Raw genomic sequence first — 20,167 nt, forward strand, 5'->3', positions numbered from 1 at the left:
CTGCAGCGCGCGGCGGGCGGCCCCGCGCCGCCGGGGAGCCCGGGCGGGCGCCGCCCGCCGCGCTCGCTTGGAGCCTTTTGGGGAGAGGGCAGGAATTGCGCTCGATTTCTCCCCAAACCCCTCTAATTATTTTTTTCTTCTCACTGGATCGGTACAGAAGTGCCGGCTTTCCTCTCTAAAAAGTTTCCTTGATAGGATTAACTTTTTTTTTTTTTAATCTCCCTTCTCCGTGATTTATTTCATTTCCAGCAGCCAGCGGGTGTTTTTGCTCACGGTCGAGGTGTTTGCTGTGAAAGTGGGTCTCTGCGTCGGGGTGCGTGTGTATAAATCGGAGAAGTCCGAACAAAGCCACGGCGGCGATTGCTTTGCTGTGGGATATTTGGAGGAGATCTCGCTCACCGCTGCGCCCCGGCTGGTATTAAAACAGAACCAAAATGGAGAAGTTGGTTCTGACTTAAGAAAAAAAGATCGTATTCCTGTCTTCCTTTCCCGCAGCTCCAGCCTGCAGGGCTGGCAGCAGACGATCTGCAGGCAGAAATATGACTGATGATTTGAGAAGGGAAAGTTTTGCTATTTGGTTCAGGAGGGAAAGGGAAATCTGCCTCGGGGATTTTACAGCACTGTTTGGGGTTGTAATTCTGAGATACGGATGGATGAAGGGGATTAAGGAGATGCACCCCTATTCTTGCTACTGGGAAAGCAGCAATTGTGTTTTACTGTAAGCAGCTGGCACCAGCCGGTGACCGAGCTGAGGTGCCCGCACCTCCGGCTCCGACGTGCAGGGGAGCTTTGATTCTGCGGGGAGCTGAGCTCGGAGGGGCTGTGTGCCTGGGGAAACTCGGCGTGTGCAGGGAGTGTGCTCGGCCCCAGTGCTGCTTCCCAGGGGGCCAGGAAGCCGGGGATGTGCTAGGATTTGTGACAAAAAGCAAGTGTCAAAAAAAAAAAAAAAATACAGAAAGCCCAGCAGGGGAAACGTTTCTCCCATGAGAACTTGTGTCTTGCTCTCTGGAACAGCTGTAAAATTGCAGGGGAAACAAAGGTGGTATTTTGTGGTGGTGTGTTGGGGGGCTGGGATTAGGTGGTGCTGGGGGGGATCAGAGTGTTGCCGCGCCGAAGGAGGACTGTGCGATCCCGGTCGAACGCTGCTCACAATGCAGCCAAGGGGTGAACTTCTGTCTCCGGTCCTCCTGCTGCCCCGTCTCTGTGCTTTCTAATGCTCTGGCTGTGATCAGTGTTTTAGATTCTTTTACGCAGGTTTATCTTTCCTTCCTTTCTTTTCCTTTTTTTTCCCTTTTTTTTTTAAAACGTTTTTCTTCCCCGTAATGGCAAGTTAGCACCAGTTTGCTGTCGCACTGGGACTGTCTAACTTGTCCTCTCTCCTGAGTTCAGATCACCCTCAAAACCGCCAGGATCTTTTCAATGAAAGACCGTCCTCCTCAGAATCCAAAATGGGCTCTCTCTTCCCTCCCTGTCTTCTGCCATTATCCTCACGCACCAGCTCTTCCTCTAGCTAGTGGTATTGCCAGCACCGTGGCCTAAGGCCAAGGGAGTTAGACAAAGCAGTCCTTGCAGTTGCACATATCGCATTCAGGGTGATATGACTGCAAATGGCCCCTTCCTTACTGGAGCTTAATTCTGAGTTGAAGGAGGTTGCTTCTCTATTGTATCTAATAAATGCCACCGGCCAAGAGGAGAAATCTGAGGTTTGCTTCCAAACCTGGAGTGAAGGAACACCCTTCCCCCCCCCCCCCATCCTGCAGAGGAGAGGAAAACAGGAAATCTGTCCTTTTTGGCCTGAGATCAGCCCTGCAGAAGCCTTTCCGTGTGAATGCTGAGTATTTTGGTCTCAGTTGACAGAAGGGCTCTGGCCAGCTGTGGATCTCACTGGGATTTTCCTCTGGGAGATAATGCTGCTTCTCTGCACTGCAGGGGTTCTGGTGCAGGAGAATTTGGAAAGGCAGTGGCAGCTCTGTTCCTGAAGCAAGCTGTGTCCTTGCTGCAGAGCTAACTCCCTTCAAGTTTAGGCTGAGAGTGACCACTCTGCAAAATCATGCTTAAACTGCCCTCAGTGAGTGGCTTGGTGGGATGAAGCACTGGGGTTGTGGATAACAGTGCTCCTTTCCTGCACAGGAGCGTGTCGAGGACTCAAACGACCTGGGCTGAAGTCCTGAGAGAGGGGGAGCTGCCTGGGGGGAGGAAGTAAGTAATAGGCTCCGTGGAGCTGTCAGCAGATCTGGGGATGACTGTCTGGGAGGAAAATGCAGTTACTCCGCAAGTGACTCAGGATGCTGGAGGCAGCCAGGTGCTGACTCCTTTGCCTTGCAGCAGCCTGAAGGAAGGAGCACACATTGCCACGGCAGCATTTGGTGCCTAGCCCAGGTCAGTGGGGATACCCAGCACAGGGTGCCTGCAGCGAGACTTGCAGTGTTCTGTCTGAATTGTCTGTAGTCTCCGTGAAGGGCCTCTGCTCTGGGAATTGGGCTGGAGTGCAGCCTCCGGGGCAGTCAATTCTAACCCAGCTATGCTTAGGGAGCCCTGTTCATCTCCTGCAGCCCTGTTCATCTCCTGCACAAGCACCTTCCTGCATGGGAGCTGAGAAGGAGCTCTCCTGGGGAGCGATGATGCTGTCTGTGCCCTCCCAGCCTCACCAGATCCTGCCGTGTCCTGGAGAAACCAATGTTCCCCCTTCTAAAAGCGATGTTTTGGTCTATTGTTCCTTATCTGTGCTGAATCCTACAAAATAATATTTCCTCTTCACCTGCCTTGTGTTTTGCATTGCTTTTATTTAACACTGTTCCTCTGTAAGAGGGCCAGATGGAGCTTAGGTAAAGCATCTCCGTTGGCTTCAGTGGGACTACAGAGATTTACACCAGCTACAGAGCTAGTCTGTAGTTTGTCTTTTCCCTCAGTTTTTAGTCACATTCTGGCTCTGTCGTGGATATTCACCAGCATTCCTGTCTTGTTCAGAGCACACACGGGATCTGAGAATAATCATCGTAAGGTATGGACACTAGCAGAAAGAGCTCGGGGGGACTACTTTGATTTTATTCTTTTATTCTGATTCTCACACAAATGGCAGCTTCTAAGACAAAACCCAGTTCTTGTAATAAAGTTTTAAATCTTTTATATATACGATCTAGAGAAACAAATTTCAGCAGACTGTGACGAGGGAAGGAGCTGTGTCTTAGCTCCATGTTAACAAGTGGTGATCTGTTCAACAGTTACTGCTGTTGCTGAGGGCCAGTAGGACTGTCACTACACCTGCCACATTTCACAGGACTAGGATTTTTTTAGGGAAAGGAGCAAGTTCTTGCTGAGAGGTGAACTAGAGAGCTAACTGGGTCTGTAGCTCATAACTGGAGAGACCAGTTTCCCTCAGTCCTGGGAGGGGATAGCCAGCACGCTAGGCCATTCCTTACCTTATGTTACTAAGACAGCAGTGCAGACTTACACGAGCAAATGGCTTCCTTGTTGCCCTCTACCAAGAAAGCAAGTTTGATATTGTCCATACTGAGGGGTTGTTTTTTGGACAAAAACAAATGATGAGAATACTGTTTAAAGGCAATGCAGAGAGCAAAGTGTTCATGTATTAGCAGGGTGGATAACTTCCAGGCAGTACAGCTCGTGCCTCCCTCACGTTCCCTGCAGTGTAAACTGAAATTGTACTTTGTGGGTTCTTTTTTTGATCTCTTTGGATTTGTTTAAACACTTCACACAGGTGGCCTTATGACTATCATCACATTTGACAGGTAATATAGTGCTGGTTCTCTGCTCATTTGAAGTCCATGTTATGTTAAAAAATGATTTGAAAAGAATGTCCTAAGCATGTTTCAGAATTTGCTATTGTCGAATGAACTTCTTTGGCTATTTAGAAAATTGGCATTTTTGGCTGTGTCCATACCAGGGCTGTTTGCTGTAGTATGGTTTTCGTGATTAACAAATCCCTTCGTCATCCCCACCCATCATGTGTTGGTTCAATTGCAGAGTGGTTTTGGTTCATGTTAACTTGATTCCTTTCGGATAAAACTAAACCAGAAGCTCTGCTCCAGTTGTACAGCACTGATGCTCTGCCCCTTAATGGGAACATAAGAGTCTGAACGGAAGATTGGGTGCCTTTGAACCACATCTGTGGTGGTGACACTCAGTCCAGGGGCCAGACTAAATCTAGTCTGAAGTCACACTCCCTCACCCCAACTGCACGTGGTATAGATGTACCAAATACTTTGATCTTCTAATCTGTTCCGTTTGTGCCAAATAACTTAATACTGTAGAAATTGCCTGTGTTGTAAGCTGGAAAAAGGAGAACAGCGGGGAATCCAGTAACTGTCTTTTGTTTTTCTGATTAAGAAAAAGGTGGCGAAGGGTGGAAGAGGAGACATAAAACATGACCGCTATCCACATGGAAGGTTTAAATGGAACAACAGTACTAGAGGAAAGGTCTATAGTACTACAGATCAAAAGAGCAAGGCCTCTGGCTGTTACGATAAAGAATGCCCTAGTTCTTGAGAACATATTTGTGTGTGTGCGTGCTAGTTCTTTTTTTTTTTTTTTTTTTTGAAAGGAAATAGTTTTATTCAAAGAAAGGTCTGTTTCTACCATAAGGGCTGTTTGAGAGGGAAATAAAGTTGGGTGAAAGTATAACTTTCACAGCCAGTGCTATAAGGAATGTTTTGTGCAAATGAGAACTGAGTCTATTATTTTTAATAGAAGTTTATTGGAAGGCTGGGGAGAATTGGGGCTGTCAGTGTTTTAGCTCTGGATTGGCAGCTCTTGTACAGTTCAGCATGTTGCTTGGCTGTGCTGTGAATCTGCTTGTGTAGACATGCATGGAGTGTCCCACAGATAGCAGGGAGTTAAGCCAAAATGTGTAGAGGGCTAAGGAATCAAATATTCTCATAGTGAGCCAGAGTATTACACCTATGATTCAGACTGTGTTCAGATACTTGCCGCAGAAATGGCTGTGCTAGTTTAAGATGTTACCTCCTCCTTTGTTGGAGGATACTTGCCCCAGAACGTAGCTGGCAGAGCAGCTTACATGAATGTTTCTCATATGTTTCATTACGAAGTTGTCCAATTTAGGACAGAAGAAGTTACATTCTCCCAGTTAAACTATTCCAGCCTGGTTGTCTTGTGCTGGATACTCTCAGGAATCAAATGACAATCATCTGAAGCAGATGAAGAATGTTTTAAAGTTGTGTAGTAGAGGCAGTAACAACTATCACAGGGCTCTGTATAAAGAGGTAATGAATGCTACCCATCAAAAAGTGAACCGCCTTCCTGTTGCAAACAACTTCAGCTTGAAGTGAGTGTAAAATAGATGTAGAAGCAGTGAGATTCCGTGGACTATGCCATGCACCTTGGAGAAATCCTCGCTACAGGGATCTCACCTTACATACAATCACATTCATGTGTACAAAGGGTTCGTAAAATGGCAGGAATTTACAGACACAAGTTTTACAACATCTTACAAAGTACAGGATAGTAGAGAAACATACATCCAGTGGAGTTGTTTCTTTACTTGTCCAAGTCAGTTCTGCATGTATAACTCAGTGAGCTGAGTAACTATTACTGATTTTAATTTGCTGCCTATGAGAGTAAGATGAGGTGAAAATTGAGCTGCATGGATGTCATGGCATCCATTTGAAGTGAATCGGGTAAGAAAACCCCAGTCCTGGTCCCACTACTTCCTTGTTGGGTGCACAGGGCTCTAGTGATCTGCCTTTCCAATTATTTTTCTAGCACGCAACAGCAACAGATTTAAGAATTAAAACTCAGACAAGCAGATTGGTATCACTGCTCAGGCTTTGAGACAGTGGAGGAGGTTTGTACAGATCCATTCAGCTGCTATCAGAAATTAATGGGAAGATTTGTGGTCTGTGGGAGTTTAGGCATATAAAGCTTGATTTTAGTTCCTTTGTCTGCAAGGGTGTTAATTTGGGCTCAGAGAGACCACTGGAAGGAGGAGGTTTTGATGCAAAAATCTTATTTCTTTTTGTTGCATTGCTAGATCCCCAAGATTAATAAAGCATAATATTCCTTAAAAATCACTGTATTCTATGAGGAAGAATGCTTTTGAGAGTCTTCTGCTTAAATACAGAAATAACGATATTGTTGTTACAGGAATAAATGTGATAATAAAAGGTTTTGTATACATTTAATTGGGAAAGTGGATGGAAAAAAGTACGTGTATTAATTTAGGTTTTAAATAACAGCGAGCACTAAGACAATTTAGGATGTAATACAGAGTCTCACTTAAGTTCAGTACCCAACACACTCCTTTTTTGATTCTGTCGCTTCTTAACTGTCTTGTCTCCATTGTTATTTTAACAGGAGAAAGCAAGCTGCAGTTTAGATCTCCCCTCTGCCTTTTTTTTTTTTTCTTTCTACTGAATACCTAGTCGTCAAACTGATTTTCTGACTGGGTCTCGACTGCAAGAGTTGCTGGCCTAATTTTTCTTAGTAAGTATAATAGCAGCAGCTGTTTTTTTTTTTTTCCTCCTGTCCTCCCCTCCCTTCCCTCTCTTTCCTTTCTTTTAAATCTGAGTTATACAGGATGCTCAGACATGCAGATGTAATTTTGGGTTAATTGAGTAATAGTCATCCAAGACCCATGGATTCTGTCTGAGATTAATGTACAAAGTAACAGGTCAAAAAGCTGAAGGTCCATTACCCTCTGAGTTATTAATATCCCCACAATTAATTTCATTTTCACGATTGCATCATCTTAAATTGAGGTGAAATCAAGGATTTTTCATTTTTTTTCTCCCTCCAACTGAGTTTGACTGGCACAACTTCTGACACGCGTGTGTGGAGGCTGGTACCATGGCCAAGTCAAATCCTTTTCTTTGTTCTCTGGGCCTGCTGCTGCTGATAAAGTGGTCGGCGCATGGCATTATGTCTTATTACATTTTTGATGCAGACTGCAAAGAAACGGGTAAACTCACCATGGTTACCACGATCTGTCATTTGGCAGGGCATTCCATACTCAGCAATGGCCTCTAGTGTCTGCATCACAGCTCTGCATATATTGTGGGTAAAGTAGACAATGCAGCACCCCTGGCTGCTGAAGCGACAAGTCTATTGATCTGATTGCTAATTTAAATCAGCAGCATTGCTAAAACTCCAGCAGCAGGCCCTCCTGGATAGTTGTCTACTGCAAGTTCTTCTTGTTTGTTTTGATAATTCAGTGTTAATTCAGTCACTGCTGGGATCCAGCTCCCATGCTGAGACCAACTAGTGTCCACTGCAGTGCCTTGTTGTGCTGGCTTTCACATCTGTGAAACTTTCTCCGTCAGCCGTTAGATTCACTGCTTTGTCTTGCCACATCATACGTCTAGAAGTTTTTGTTCTTATCTAGGCATTCCTTGCCTTATCTTCATACAAACCAAGAACGTGTCATTGTTTAAATCAACATAATCTGCAGCAATCAATAAAGTATCTGTACTGTATTATCATTAACTGATACAGTGGTGATGAATAGTCTATTTTTTTTGTTTTGTATGGACTGCAGCTAAGGTTTGTTCTATGGGTAAAGCAGGGTTTTTGTGCCTGGTTGTCAGAGTCCCTGCCTTGATTCTGAACCGGTTGGAGCTCTCAGTATATATGTATGTATGGGGGACTGCTTGTAGTAACAGTTTAGGAACAAGTCTTTACAGGATGGGCCTTTTGTTTTACTGTACATGAGAAAAAAAATTGCTTAAGTCTTTCTTTGCTTAACTGAGGTAATTAAACCTTCCTACTTGCAGTGCAATGGACTCATTAATGTTTTTAAAGCATTTTGAAATCCTTGGAGGAAGATGCAGTTTGCTGTTGTGTCATGTTTGATAACTGTTGAAATTCAATCATCTAGACTTGAAATATTTCCAGAGCTGTACATACAGAAATCTTGCAATTGTTCACATACTTTGGGCTGATAATGTAATGAACTAATTGAGAATGTAGCTGACAGGTCTGGTGTTCCTTCACAGAACAGGAGTTGTGCTCTATGGGAGAGACCTTGTGTGTGTGTGTTTTTACTTTTTTTTTTTTTTTTTNTTTTTTTTTTTTTTTTTTTTTTTACTTTGCTTTAGCAAAGTGTGATAATTAGCTCCATGTGAAACCTGAGTAATGGAAATGCAGGTTGTAGCACCGTAAAATTTTGTAGGTTAATTAAAGACAAAAGAGAAACTTTGCTTTCTTTTTTTTAAGGTGGCCTGGTGATCATCCTATTGTATTGTCACTAAGTTTTCACTAGTTAACTAGTTAAAGTTCAAAACACACTCTCTTCTTGAAGTGAAGATGACACTATGAGGATATCCTGTGATTTAATCCTGAAGTGGAAAGAGATTTCTGAACTGAGGAGGATGGGGAGTCTCTGTCTCACTGGGTTTAGCAGTGCTTTTATGGTATAACTGCTGGCTTTTTGTTTCTCTCTTTTTGTCATGATGGAAAATCTGAATGAAATCACTTGCAACTTTAAAACAAAAACAATGATTTACATAATTTTGACTCCCAGTCACTTTTAGTATCAGTGTAATTTAAATTCAAACAAAGTCTGATAAATAAGATCTGTTTCTCCTGTGGGAAGACAGTTGGGAATTTCAGCAAAGAGTTTGTAAGGGGAAAGATTTTTCAGACAGCAGTCAGTCTGTGTCTGGTGCCTGCGGGCAAAGATAGCAGCAACAGTGGACGCAGCAGCACTGCAATTGCAAGAAAAGAGCTGCTAAGTCTAGTGGTGTAATGCTCCCTTAGTCCTGAGTGTACAATCCATAACCAGCAGGTCTTGCAACCGTTGTAAAATGGGCAGCATAATCAGGAAAGCAAACAAACAAACTGTTTTGATGTTTCTCAACCTCAATTTCCTGTGTTGAAAAATTGGGAAAAAAAAGTGTTCTGATTTCTCAGTTCTTGAGTGGTTTTCCAATAGATCACACTGACATCTGTTTCTATAACTTTTGGCTGACTTGAAACCCTTTTGATCTGTATATAATCTGATATGATCTTTTATAACATTAGAACATGTAATCATAACTGAAGTGATGTTATTTTTCCTGTAGTTTACTTGTTCAGTACGGTCTGACTGGCTAAAGATGTTTGACATAATACAAAGAGGAATAATGGTAGCAACTCTTCAACTCTGATGTTTTACAATGAGCAGATCTAATGTACCTCATCTGGCTGTCCCCTATGAATAGTTTTGGCATCAGCTGGAAATAGTATTGAGGGTAACTTGCATTGACTATGTGATGACACTTTAAGTTGCAAAATTGCTTTCAGATAACTTGCACTGAAAAGGTAAAAATAGCACAGTACATTAGACTCATCTATGTGGAATGTATATATGCAAAAATAGGGCTCCTTAATATTTACAGTTTGTCTAGGCAGAACAACCTGTCATGTTACACTGTTTCACTTTTAGGCAGACAATTTGTACTGATAATGTTGCAGGCTATGCTATTTTCAAAGGTACAGCAAGTATTAAGAGAAGTGTTAATTTAACTGTTCTCTTCCTACCAAATAGTGGGACTCTGAAATGGTATTGGTGTGCTTAGAAGGAGGTGACAGGTCATGGCTTTAGAAAAGAGAAAAGCTATCTAGAATGTGTCCCAGTGTAACCGACTAATCCATCTTTAGATAATAACTGATTTCCCCCCCCCCCTTTTCTCTCTACAGCTGGGAGTGTTCATTCCCCCTCCACAAGTATGGCAACATCCGCGCAATACAGACAGCTTATAAATGACTATGGACCTCCGTCTCTAGGCTATACACAAGGGATGCAGGTACAGTTCAGCTAGCTGTTTTTTCTTTAATCAGGTCACTGACCCTAGGTTTGCATAGTAGTATGAATTGTGGCCTGTAATCTGAGGTGTTTCCCCCCTCCTCCCACCTAGCTTTGAAATCAAACCCAAATGGCAGACTGATTCATCGCACATGTCTTGGGATCAAATTAGACTAAGCAGAGTGCTGAGTGAGATTAGTTACTAATTAACTGTTAGTGCCTTCCCTTCTGACTAATAGTGAACCATGTCTTGAGTTATGTTCTGATAAAAAGTGCTGCAACATATTTTAAATTATTTTTTAAAAAGTATTATCTCTACATCTTTAACTGTTTTCCTTGAGTAAATCTATGTTAAAATTTACAGCCTCATGAAGTGTGTGTTACAGACATTCCTATGGGCTGCTTTCAGGAATCTTACTGGTAAACTTTCTGTGAAAAGTTTATAACATCTTAACACAATTCCCTTGCCATATGGGTAGCTTTCTTGTATCTGCCCTTCTCTCTCTCCACTTAGTTAACTCCTCCACAAAATATACATCTAAACGTTACAGAATCACAGAACGGTTGAGGTTGGAAGGGACCTTTGGAGGTGATCTTGTCCAAATCCCCCCTCATCCCCCCCCTTCTCAAGCAGGGTCACCTAGAGCAGGTTGCCCAGAATCTGTCCAGGTGTCTTTTGAGTATTTCCAAGGATGGACACTCCTCTCAGGGCAACCTGTTCCATTGCTCAGTCACCTCAGTCACCCTCACAGGAAAAAAGAATTCTTATGTTCAGATGGAACTTTCTGTGTTTCAGTTTGTACCCAGTGCACGTTGATAGAAGGAGAGTTAAACAGGCAGATCTCAGGTTGCTGTTTTTGGAGGACTGATTTAACTTCTGTTTCACTTAAGGTCCCAGTCCTGCAACCACATCCTCCCAATTGATCCCTATTTTCCAAGGGTGCATAGCATTGTGTCCAACTGTAGGAACAAATGCAAGATGAAAATTGTGTTTATATAAGAAAATTGAAATTTTATCTTTTAATAAAGTGTCTTCTGGGGCAGTTTCTGGTACTTCATGAATTTCAGGTTGCTGTTTGTTTTAATTATTTTGGTTTTAGCAGTATTTAACTGAAATGATTCTACTTTCAACTACAGGGTACCAGCAGCAGTCAAGTACCACAGAGCAAATATGCAGAACTTCTAGCTATCATAGAAGAATTAGGAAAAGAGATTAGACCCACATATGCTGGGAGTAAAAGTGCGATGGAGAGGCTAAAACGAGGTAATGTTTAAAGTTATTTTTTTTAAAAGTGTCCCATACTTTTTTTTGCATAAACTGCTAAAACACTGTTTCATGACAACCCTTTCCTTTGAAAGGAGACAGCTGTCTTCAGCTGGTTATTAAGCTAGGTGTATTAACAAGCAACTGAATCTTTGGGATACTCTATTCTTGCTATGTTTTATAGATAAACCAGTGAATGAATGCATTTCATGTGCACAAAGAGACTTTCAGTTAATAATTCAAACCTTATTTGGATCCCTTAAGGTGTCTATTGGACACATTCTGTCAGATTCCTGGTGACTGACTTCCCCCTTCAATTCCCTTTTCTGCCTAGACTCTAAAATATACAGCCAAGCATTGTTTACTTCCCCTCGTAAACATCACCCTTCTACTTGACCCAAGAGTCTCTACAGAAGTGTATTTTGCTTAAAGAAATTTTACGTTGTGCTAAATCACCCTGAGGCCAGTGGTGAGAAGGGCTGGAAAAAAGAGATGTAGTTAGTGAAAGCTGTACAGAAACTGAGACGTCAAGCTTACGTATTCCTACTCCATCTGGCATGTCTGGCTGCTTAGGCTCTGTTACCTGTTGTCAAGTGGACATCATTAGGAGCCCACTAATCAAGGTCTAACAGTGTCTTAGGCCTAGCTAAGGAGGCCTCTAGCTTTGCAAAGTCAGCTAAAAAGGGTCACGTAATTGCCCTTTCCTTGCAGTGTAAAAGAAACCCCCACATGCCCTACTGCTGACATCAGTTTGACATTGTCCTCCGCTGGGGACATGTGAGGGATATTTCTGAAGGAGCAGTGGGACATTCCACGGCTCTAGCTCCTGAAATGACCCTGAAAGGCCATCGACAACAGTTGTGCTGGCTGTTCTGTCCTCTGCCAGCATGACATAGTTACCTTTTCCTCCCTTTCTTTGGTCCTTGTGCTGAGTTTGGCTCATGCATTCAACCTTGAATGGGAAACTTATTGTAACAGACCAACTTCACCCCCTTGCAAATCCCGTTTACATTTACCCAAGACTACAGAGCTGTGTTTAAGGCTCAGCCATTATGGGAGAGTAATATATCTGCCTTGACATGCAATAAAATGACTAGTAGCTGTTCTGGGAAAGGATGCAATAAAGTCTGCTGATGAGTGGTAAGTGGAATCTGGCCCAGCTAAAATCAATGTTGCTGGAGTCTCTCTTTATTGCATTGCCTGAGTCAGTATTAATAGATCATGAATGGCAGTAGGCTAATGGGGACAACTTGAGAGACACTGGGAGAGAGGCAGACGTTCTCTTTGCTGAACAGTTCAGGTAAGTGAGGGAAAGTTGTTTTGCAATTTCTTGCAGTATTTAGTTTGTTTGCTAATGCAGGTTTAAGATTCAATGCTGCAAATGTGACTGCCATGCCAGTGTTGCAAAAAAATCCAGAATAAATACCTTTTACTGCCATCTTTTGGTCAGAGACATATCCCTCTGTCCATTTTGGAAGCATTATGGCTGAGAGAGCATATGCAGGTGTGAGGGAAAGGCTGAATGAGGGTACCCACATCTACAGCCTCCATGGCCACATGGAGGTTCTTCTTGAATGAAGTGTCTGTCCCCCAGCTCTACCTGCTCCTCAAGACAGAGGCTACTGACCTCTAAAACTGGCCAAATTCCCAGTGTTCTACATAATTCAGGGTAGCTCTGCTGCATAAACTGGGCTTCCTGCCACCATGTTCAGGTCTAATGTGCTGCTTTGAGTACACATCTCTGCATCTCATAGCTGCAGGTTTTACCTGGTCTGTGTCAATTTAACCCTCTGCAAAGTCTTGGACCCATAGAATCTCAGGTCACTGTTCCTCTGGTGTAAAGGCTGTTGCTCTGATGTGGGCTAGCAGCCTTCTAGAGACAGAGTCCATAATCTCTGAACAGAGATGAACGTTGTTCTGTTGCCTTACCGTGGTTTCCCCACCTTGTTAAGGAGCATGATTGATTAGAGAAATTGCCCTAGTCTCTATCTGGTCCTGTCAATAGACTATAGCCTTGTTCGTCAAGGGAAAATCTGCCCAGAACGTCTCCTATTTTAAGATCTTGCTCGAGCTCTTGTTTGTCTAGCAGCTCTGAGAATATGAATCTAGATTCCTTTCCAGAATTAAGATCAAGGTTCAGATTGTCGGAAGTCAAAACAACAGGACTCTTAGTAGAAAATTCCAGTTTACAGCTATCAAATAAGAGTATATGGCAGCATGTAAAGTGGTGATGATTTACACTGGGAGCTGATCCAGTGTTAGGAGGTAACATTTTGCATACGCCACTAAAAATTTCCTCTTATTCTTACAAGAGGCAGAACCTGTGTTGAGGCAGTATTATGAAGACTCAGATTTTGATGCATCCTCTCAGAGGAGAATTCCCCAAGGTAATAATTTAGGCTTCTAGATCTTGCTAAAATGACTCCTCAAATTACTTAATGTCTGCTTTTACCCCACTGTAGCAAAAGTTAAACCCCTGATTTTAAAAAGGCCTGCACTGCACATTAAGGTGTACCTGTTACTGCAGATCTACAAAGCTTGTAATGCTCTGATTCCTGGTTTGGTCCCTTTTCAACAGTTTGGAAAAGTAGACTTCTCTACCAGAGGCCAATGTTTGGGAAGGATGTGGCGGGGGAAGAGTCTCCTTTTTCTGAAGTATGCTGTGATAACTTTGGTAATTCACAACAGAATACACGAACTTTTCTGTGGATTGTCATTAAATGAGATGATTTAAAAAATGTCCAATTCTTTTTCAGGCATTATTCATGCTAGAGGACTAGTTCGGGAGTGCTTGGCTGAGACTGAACGAAATGCAAGATCCTAGCCCACTAATTCAATTACAAGATTTTCCATCTCTTAATGAAGAAAAAGTAATACTTATTACTTTGACTCTTGAAACATTCATATGAATTACTTTATTTTGAATGTTTTACTTTTTTTTTCTACCCTTGCAAAAGTGTATAGTTAAGAATGAAAAAAACAAGGGTTTTTCAAGTTACTGAGGGTTTGCATTTTGTAAAGACATTAAAACTCCCCAAACGTTTCTAAAACATGAAAACTGAATTGCATGCAGAGGAATGCTCTCTCTCTCTCTCTCTCCCAGGCTGTTTTTCAGTCCTCTTATCCAGCCACACCCTCATTCTGTTTTTCTTTTGACTATATTCACTTAACCTCAAACTGTCAATCTTTCAAAGTTTGACATAAACTCTAAGGATTTTTTTTTAATAAATGCAGAATAGCATGCTGTACCTAGTAGTCTGCTATGTCACAATTTGTCATACAGCATAGACCCTGCTTAGAAATAACCTTCCCCTCTTCTTACTTTTCCTTTTTTGTTCGTTTTGCATAAACATTTGCATGACTGTTAGTGCTTTGAAGTCCATTTAAAGTGCATGAGTTATATGGAAAATAGGGAAACCTATTAAATAATAACAAGGTCCCAGAAAGCTAATTTCTACATTAAGGCTGGAGATTTCAGTTTTATGTTTGCCAAAAAAAAAAAAAAAATCTGGATAAATTACTAAAACTGTTATTTGCATCTTTATATGTATTTATTACTTGATGTAATAAAGCTTATTTTCATTAACAGTTTGTATTAAAACTATGTACAGTCACTTTAATCAAATTCATACTTTATGTACAAGAGAACTCTCAATAGATAAAGGTTTAACCTTCACGCAGGAGGCTCAAGTTCAAGAACAGCCTAGAGAATGGGACTGCAGAGTGCTGGAGACTTTCCATCCATGGCACAGTCCTGATGCAGTCATCTCTGCAGGAAGGAGGTACAGTTGCTAGGTAGTCTCCCTTGCTTTTAAAATATACACTAAAGCTTTGGTTCTGAAAGCTCTCTCCCTTCGTTGTTGAAGGTCAGAATTCAGTGGCAGCTTGTGATGTTTCTGTCCAAAAATTAAAGACAAAGTTTCTGTTTGGCAATTAGACTTAACAATATTAAAATGGAAAAGTATACTTCACTACTGGCTCCAAACTACCCATAATAAAGGAAAAATGGCTGTATGTATTTGATTAAAATGTGAAACTTTCAAAATCAGTGAAGATACAGAAATGGACAAACTGCAGCACAGTATAAATATAGAAAAAGGACTGTAAATGTACCAGGTACATTCAAATCTAAATCCTAAGGAAGATGAGGTAATCTAGGATATCTGATACATATGGAACTACAGATACTTGAAGATAATAGAACATTAAGAGGAAAAAAGTTATTTACATCATAGCGTGGACGAACAGGGCTCTTGCATTGGCATCTATCTTCCAATGTGTTTTTCTGCCTTTTTTTTTTTTTTTTAATCTGTAATGATATAATTCTGCATTTGAGCTGGAAGAAAATACCTGACTAACCATCATTTGCAGGAGCAACACTCCCCCTTCCCCAGTGTTCTTCACTGCCCTAGCTAAGAACTGTAAAGCTACTGTTTAAACTTCATGCAGAATTGAGTGGAACAAGAACACGTATGGAGGCAGTTCAGCTGGCAGATCTGAAGGGGGCAGTCAGCGATTGGTGACTCTTTTATCAGCATGTCTGTTCACACCATCACAAGTGGTATCACAAAGCAACTTTTTTGTGTCTCGTTTAAACCAGTTCACTATTTATACAGGATTTTGATGTCAGTGGAGGAATTGGTCAAGTAAAGATGGAAGGCTGTAACTCTTTAGGGGTGTTCTTATGTACTGGAACTCCTAAGAGATCAAGTTTTCTTTCTGTCTCTGTTAACAACAGTGGAAAGTTTATCATCCCTTTTCAAAATGATTGGATTATCCTTTGAACTTTTCAGAAAAACTGATTACTGAATGTGAGTAATGAGATGATGGCAGACAGAAGGAGGAGTGCATGACTGCTTTTAACACTCCAGTTTTACAGTAATAGCAGGTCACTAAATATTTTTAGTTGTGCTTATGAAGCCCTACAACATCTGTCAGATAGAAAACTGCATTTCGATATAATGACATACTCTTTTCCCTTACCAATTAGGAAAAGTCAGTATTTCACATGTTTATTTGCCATCTAATTGTTGCAGCTCTTTAAAATGCTTTTTCCTTTCTAGGTTTTCCCTTGCTCTTCTTTTCTTTTCTTGCTTCTTCTTCTCTGCTGCTTTCTTCTCTTTAAAAACATCACTATCTTCCCCTTTATAGAAGAGGTCAACCTTTTCCTGCAGGATTTCTCTGGCTATCTTTCGGTTCTGCTCTACTGATCTTGTTTGATGACACTGAAAAAAAAATACAGTAGGACATTTTTATTTTGACTAATTTGTTTATTTTTCTGTTTTCCCTTTTACTGTATATATTGCACCTGAACAAGGATTGTAAGATCAGATCCTAATTAGAAACTCTTCAAATAATTTTGGGTGGAAATTACATTTGAATTGCCTGCTCATTTTTCTTGAAGTTAATTATTTCTGAAATAGCAGATTATGGAATGATTTAAGTAATGATATTTACTTGCTTTAAACAAGTTCTTCCATAGAGCTCATTTCTCTCCTCTCTTTTCCTGCTACTTTAGTAAAAAATCCCCCCAGCCAAGAGAATTCTACTACCAAGAACTCTGCAATTATTTTGCAGCCAGACAACATACTCTGGAGAGGCTGACTAATAATCAACTGTTACTGTAACTTGGCAGGCTGACTTTTGCATTAATTTTTAATTCTGTCAGCAAACACAATTGCTTCCATATTACCTTGGAAAGTTGCTTCTGAGTTTAACTTAACTGTGTCTTCCCCTTTTTATAATAAGGAAGTAAAGATTAATTTTAAAGGTAAGTTTTAGCAAATTGTACATAGACAAGAGTAATGCTTAAGAAGAATACACCAAATGACTATGATCACCTTGGTATGGAATATTTTTAAGACCTCACAAGGGCGTAGGAATGCAAAAGCTATCACTGAAAGGATAAGAAGATACAAAGAAAACTATAAAACCTTATTGTCTGCCAAAGCCTAATCTCAAGATCAGTTTAGTCCCAAATTTATTAAAGTAATATTAACCAACCCTGTTCCTTTCTGAAGTTCTTTAAAATGCTTATCAATAAATTATCCTCCCTGACTCCTGCACTGAGGATATTCTTAATTATAAAAGATGGTTTGGAAGACATAATGCACTTTACAACTTAATGAAATAAAATATAATTACCTTAATGACAATCCCAGTTGGAATATGCTTCAGGACAACACAATTGCTTGTCTTATTAGTGGCTTGACCTCCTGGGCCATCACCTCTTATAAACTGTTCTTTTAATTCTGTCTCATTTAGTGCAAGGAGATTGGAGTTCTTCTTTCCTGCTGCCTGGAATAAGGGCAGCCTGATCAGGCAAAATTGTTGTTTTCTCAACATCCATGGCCTCCATGATGCTGTACGTACCTCTTTCAGTAAGGTTGTAAAATGAAATAAACTTGGAACATTCATACAGAAGTGAGGATACAGCTCCCTCTGGAAAACAGAATGATGGAATGAAATACACCATCAAAATCCTTGTTCTAGGATGATCTATTTTAGCCACAACTTGTGTGATACTTCAATATTGAGATTATTTTCAAGGGTATTAGAACTGGTTTCATAAACATTTACTTTGAAATATTTATCATTCCATATGAAATTTCAGTTCTGATTGCAAGTAGATTTCTTAAAATAGTCAAGAAAGAGATCTGGAAAACAGTAAATAAATTAGTAAATAGATCAATACACCTACCAACATTTCGGAAAAGGTCTTTTGCAAACAGCTGTACACAGTGTAAAATTGAACTTGGGGGTTCCATGGTTCCAAGAAATGATAAAATTGTTCATGTTGTTCTTGTAACTTGATCTTTAAAACACAGTGAAAAGGGGCAGAAATTGTACATTTTGGTCTATAATTTTAAATAAGGCTGAGATTTTACTAATTTTAGTAATCTGTGTCAGCATTTTGCTCTAGACGCCTTTACTGGCACTGCACTTTACCTGGGTTCTGCCTTGCTGAAAATGGTACCTACAATTCACCAGTATATGCATGTCTTAACTACATGTAGGGAGGACAGGTGAGGATGCAAGAATGCTTATCAGAGTTTTTTGTATACTAACAGTGCTCTAAACTACCAAAAAAAACCTGCTGGAGGAAGCCAGGAAGTTTACATAGTATAACTGTATATTAATCATTTTTCAGCTTCCCATGTGTGCTGCCTTACAGTCATGGAAGACTGCAAATGAAAGGTGGAGGAAAAAATAAAGGACTGTAGAGTGAAGTCCAATATAGCAAATGTGATCAACTCCACTTCAAATCAGCAGCATTTTTTCTATGCTGATCCTGTCCACAAGATTGCTTATCCTTCTCCACTCCTGTAACTTCCTAATTGGTCAATGCAGGAGGAAAAAGATCAGTGAAAAAGCAGGCCACCAGTTTTTCCAACCACTGCTTCATAGGGTGTAGGTTTTTTTGCAAGTCAGGTTTTTAATAGTAACCTACGCAGAAAAGTATATATTGCATTTTACTACCTCATGGATAAAAAACAACTTCTGGTTCTACTGCTGTGAAATGGCATTTTTTCAGCAAATTAGATAAACTATTAAAACAACAGGTGCTTTTATGCTTGAAATATTTGATTCGAAAGAAAATACTTCAGCATGTGAACAAGCAGCACTTAGCTATAAACAGCCAGGCAAGTTAAGTCGGAGTGATGAAATCAATGTAACTTTAAGAAAGCTTTTATTTTAAGTCAGGTCAGCCACTTGGTGGCAACAGAAGACAGCAACAATGTTTTGCTGAAAAACACACACGCACGTAGGAGGAGTTAGCCGAACACCTGGCTTTAAAGCGAGCCTCTCCTCAGGAGCAGGGCTGTAGCGCTGCTGACGCACGGCCTGTCAAAGCGGCCTGTCACTGAGGGACACCGCAAGCGTCTGCGCTTTATTTTCCTAACAGAGGCGGGGCGAGGCCAGAGGCAGCCGAGAGAGGGCCGCAGCCCGCCCCGCGCCGCCGGGCGGACGCGGCAGCCCGCCCCCGGGCCGCTCGGGGAGCGGGTGCGTGTGGGGGGGAGGCCGAGGGCAGCCCGCGGCGGGAGCGGGACCCCCGCGCCGCCGCCTCTTACCTCAGGCGGCTCCGGGCGGGCGCAGGCGCAGTCGGCGGCGCGGGCAACCCCGCCCACCCTCGCGTCCGAGCATGCGCAGCTAGTGACGCAGCGGTGACCACCCGGCGGCTTGCGTTACACCCGGTCTGATTGGTCCCCGAGAAGCCAATCTCCGCCTGAGGGGCGGGCTTACGCACGCGTCGTCTGCGCTACCAATGAGGCTCCGGGAAGCCGTCCGGCGCGTAGCCGCACTAGCCAATCCCGTCGCGACGGCGGGCGTACCGTCCCACTCCGCCAACCAGAGCGCGAGGCGCGGCCACGCGCGCGGCCAGCACGGCCAATCCCCGAGCGGAGCCCCGTCTCGGGTGCCCTCTACCCCACCACGTTCGAATCTCGGTCGCCAATCGCGGGGAAGGAGGCGGGGGGCCGCGCTTGTTTACCGCCCAACGGTCGCCGCGGGAAGCAGTCCTCATCCCGCCGCGGACGCCTCCTCGTGGGCTCCCGGCAATGCGGGTAGGAACCGGGCGAGCCCCGAGGCGGGCGCCGGCCCTGCCGCCGCGCTTGGCCGCGTCCCAGCGCCCCGGGGCCGCCCTCACGGCGCCGTCCGCCTTCGGCCCGCCCCCTCCCCGATGACTGGCGGGCCCGCCGGCCAATCGGGGGCGGTGGCGTTGTCAACATTCCGGAGCGCGAGGGGCAGCTGCCCAATGGGAGCGGGGGGGCGGAGCGTGGAGGCGAGCGGGCGGGTGGGGGAGGAGCCGCTGGTGGGGGGGTTGGTTATGGGGAGAGGGGCCCTGAGGGGAGGCAGGGCCCGAGAAGAGCTCAGTGGCGGGGAGAGGGGCCTAAGAGGGGGGTGGTCAGTTACGGAGAGAGGGATCTTGAGGGGGAGACGGAGCCGTGGAGGGGCTCAGTGATGGGGAGAGGGGCCCTGGGGGGGGGGGCAGAGCCGTGGAGGGGGTCGGTTATGGGGAGAGAGGCCCTGAGGGGGGGAAGAGCTGTAGAGGGGGTTGATTATGGGGAGAGAGGCCCTGAGGGGGGGGAAGAGCTGTAGAGGGGGTCGGTTATGGGGAGAGAGGCCCTGAGGGGGGACAGAGCTGT

The 20,167-nt window shown here is 43.0% G+C and overlaps 3 protein-coding genes across 7 annotated transcripts in view; 2 read left to right on the top strand and 1 right to left on the bottom strand.

The window, feature by feature from the left end:
* The first annotated feature begins 6,813 nt into the window (after positions 1-6,813).
* On the top strand, positions 6,814-14,622 carry CDK2AP1 (cyclin dependent kinase 2 associated protein 1). Its single transcript, XM_085321122.1, has 4 exons — positions 6,814-6,934; positions 9,652-9,758; positions 10,895-11,021; positions 13,778-14,622. Exons 1-4 carry the CDS (start codon positions 6,823-6,825, stop codon positions 13,843-13,845), a joined length of 414 nt encoding a protein of 137 aa, XP_085177248.1. The 5' UTR covers positions 6,814-6,822; the 3' UTR covers positions 13,846-14,622.
* Positions 14,623-16,017: 1,395 nt separating this feature from the next.
* MTRFR (mitochondrial translation release factor in rescue) lies at positions 16,018-19,590 on the bottom strand. Of its 3 annotated transcripts, XM_085321121.1 has the most exons (4): positions 19,094-19,168; positions 17,722-17,835; positions 17,166-17,462; positions 16,018-16,246 (listed from the first exon to the last, which is right to left on the bottom strand). In XM_085321121.1, the coding sequence occupies exons 2-4, from the start codon at positions 17,725-17,727 to the stop codon at positions 16,034-16,036; spliced, it is 516 nt and encodes a 171-aa protein (XP_085177247.1). In that variant the 5' UTR covers positions 17,728-17,835; positions 19,094-19,168; the 3' UTR covers positions 16,018-16,033. The 3 variants fall into 3 exon arrangements, with proteins under 3 accessions (XP_085177247.1, XP_085177245.1, XP_085177246.1); XM_085321119.1 differs by lacking the exons at positions 17,722-17,835; positions 19,094-19,168 and adding an exon at positions 19,513-19,590; XM_085321120.1 differs by lacking the exon at positions 17,722-17,835 and having other exon boundaries at positions 19,094-19,192.
* MPHOSPH9 (M-phase phosphoprotein 9) overlaps positions 19,503-20,167 on the top strand; it is a 31,690-nt gene continuing 31,025 nt past the window's right edge. For all 3 annotated transcript variants that reach the window (XM_085321111.1, XM_085321116.1, XM_085321114.1), the window contains exon 1: positions 19,503-19,585. The gene's annotated coding sequence lies outside the window, so the exon portion shown is untranslated. The remainder of the gene's footprint in view (positions 19,586-20,167) is intronic.

Source organism: Rhea americana, unplaced genomic scaffold, assembly GCF_003343005.1.
Source record: "Rhea americana isolate MKP2758 unplaced genomic scaffold, rheAme1 scaffold_68, whole genome shotgun sequence".
Classification (NCBI taxonomy): domain Eukaryota; kingdom Metazoa; phylum Chordata; class Aves; order Rheiformes; family Rheidae; genus Rhea; species Rhea americana.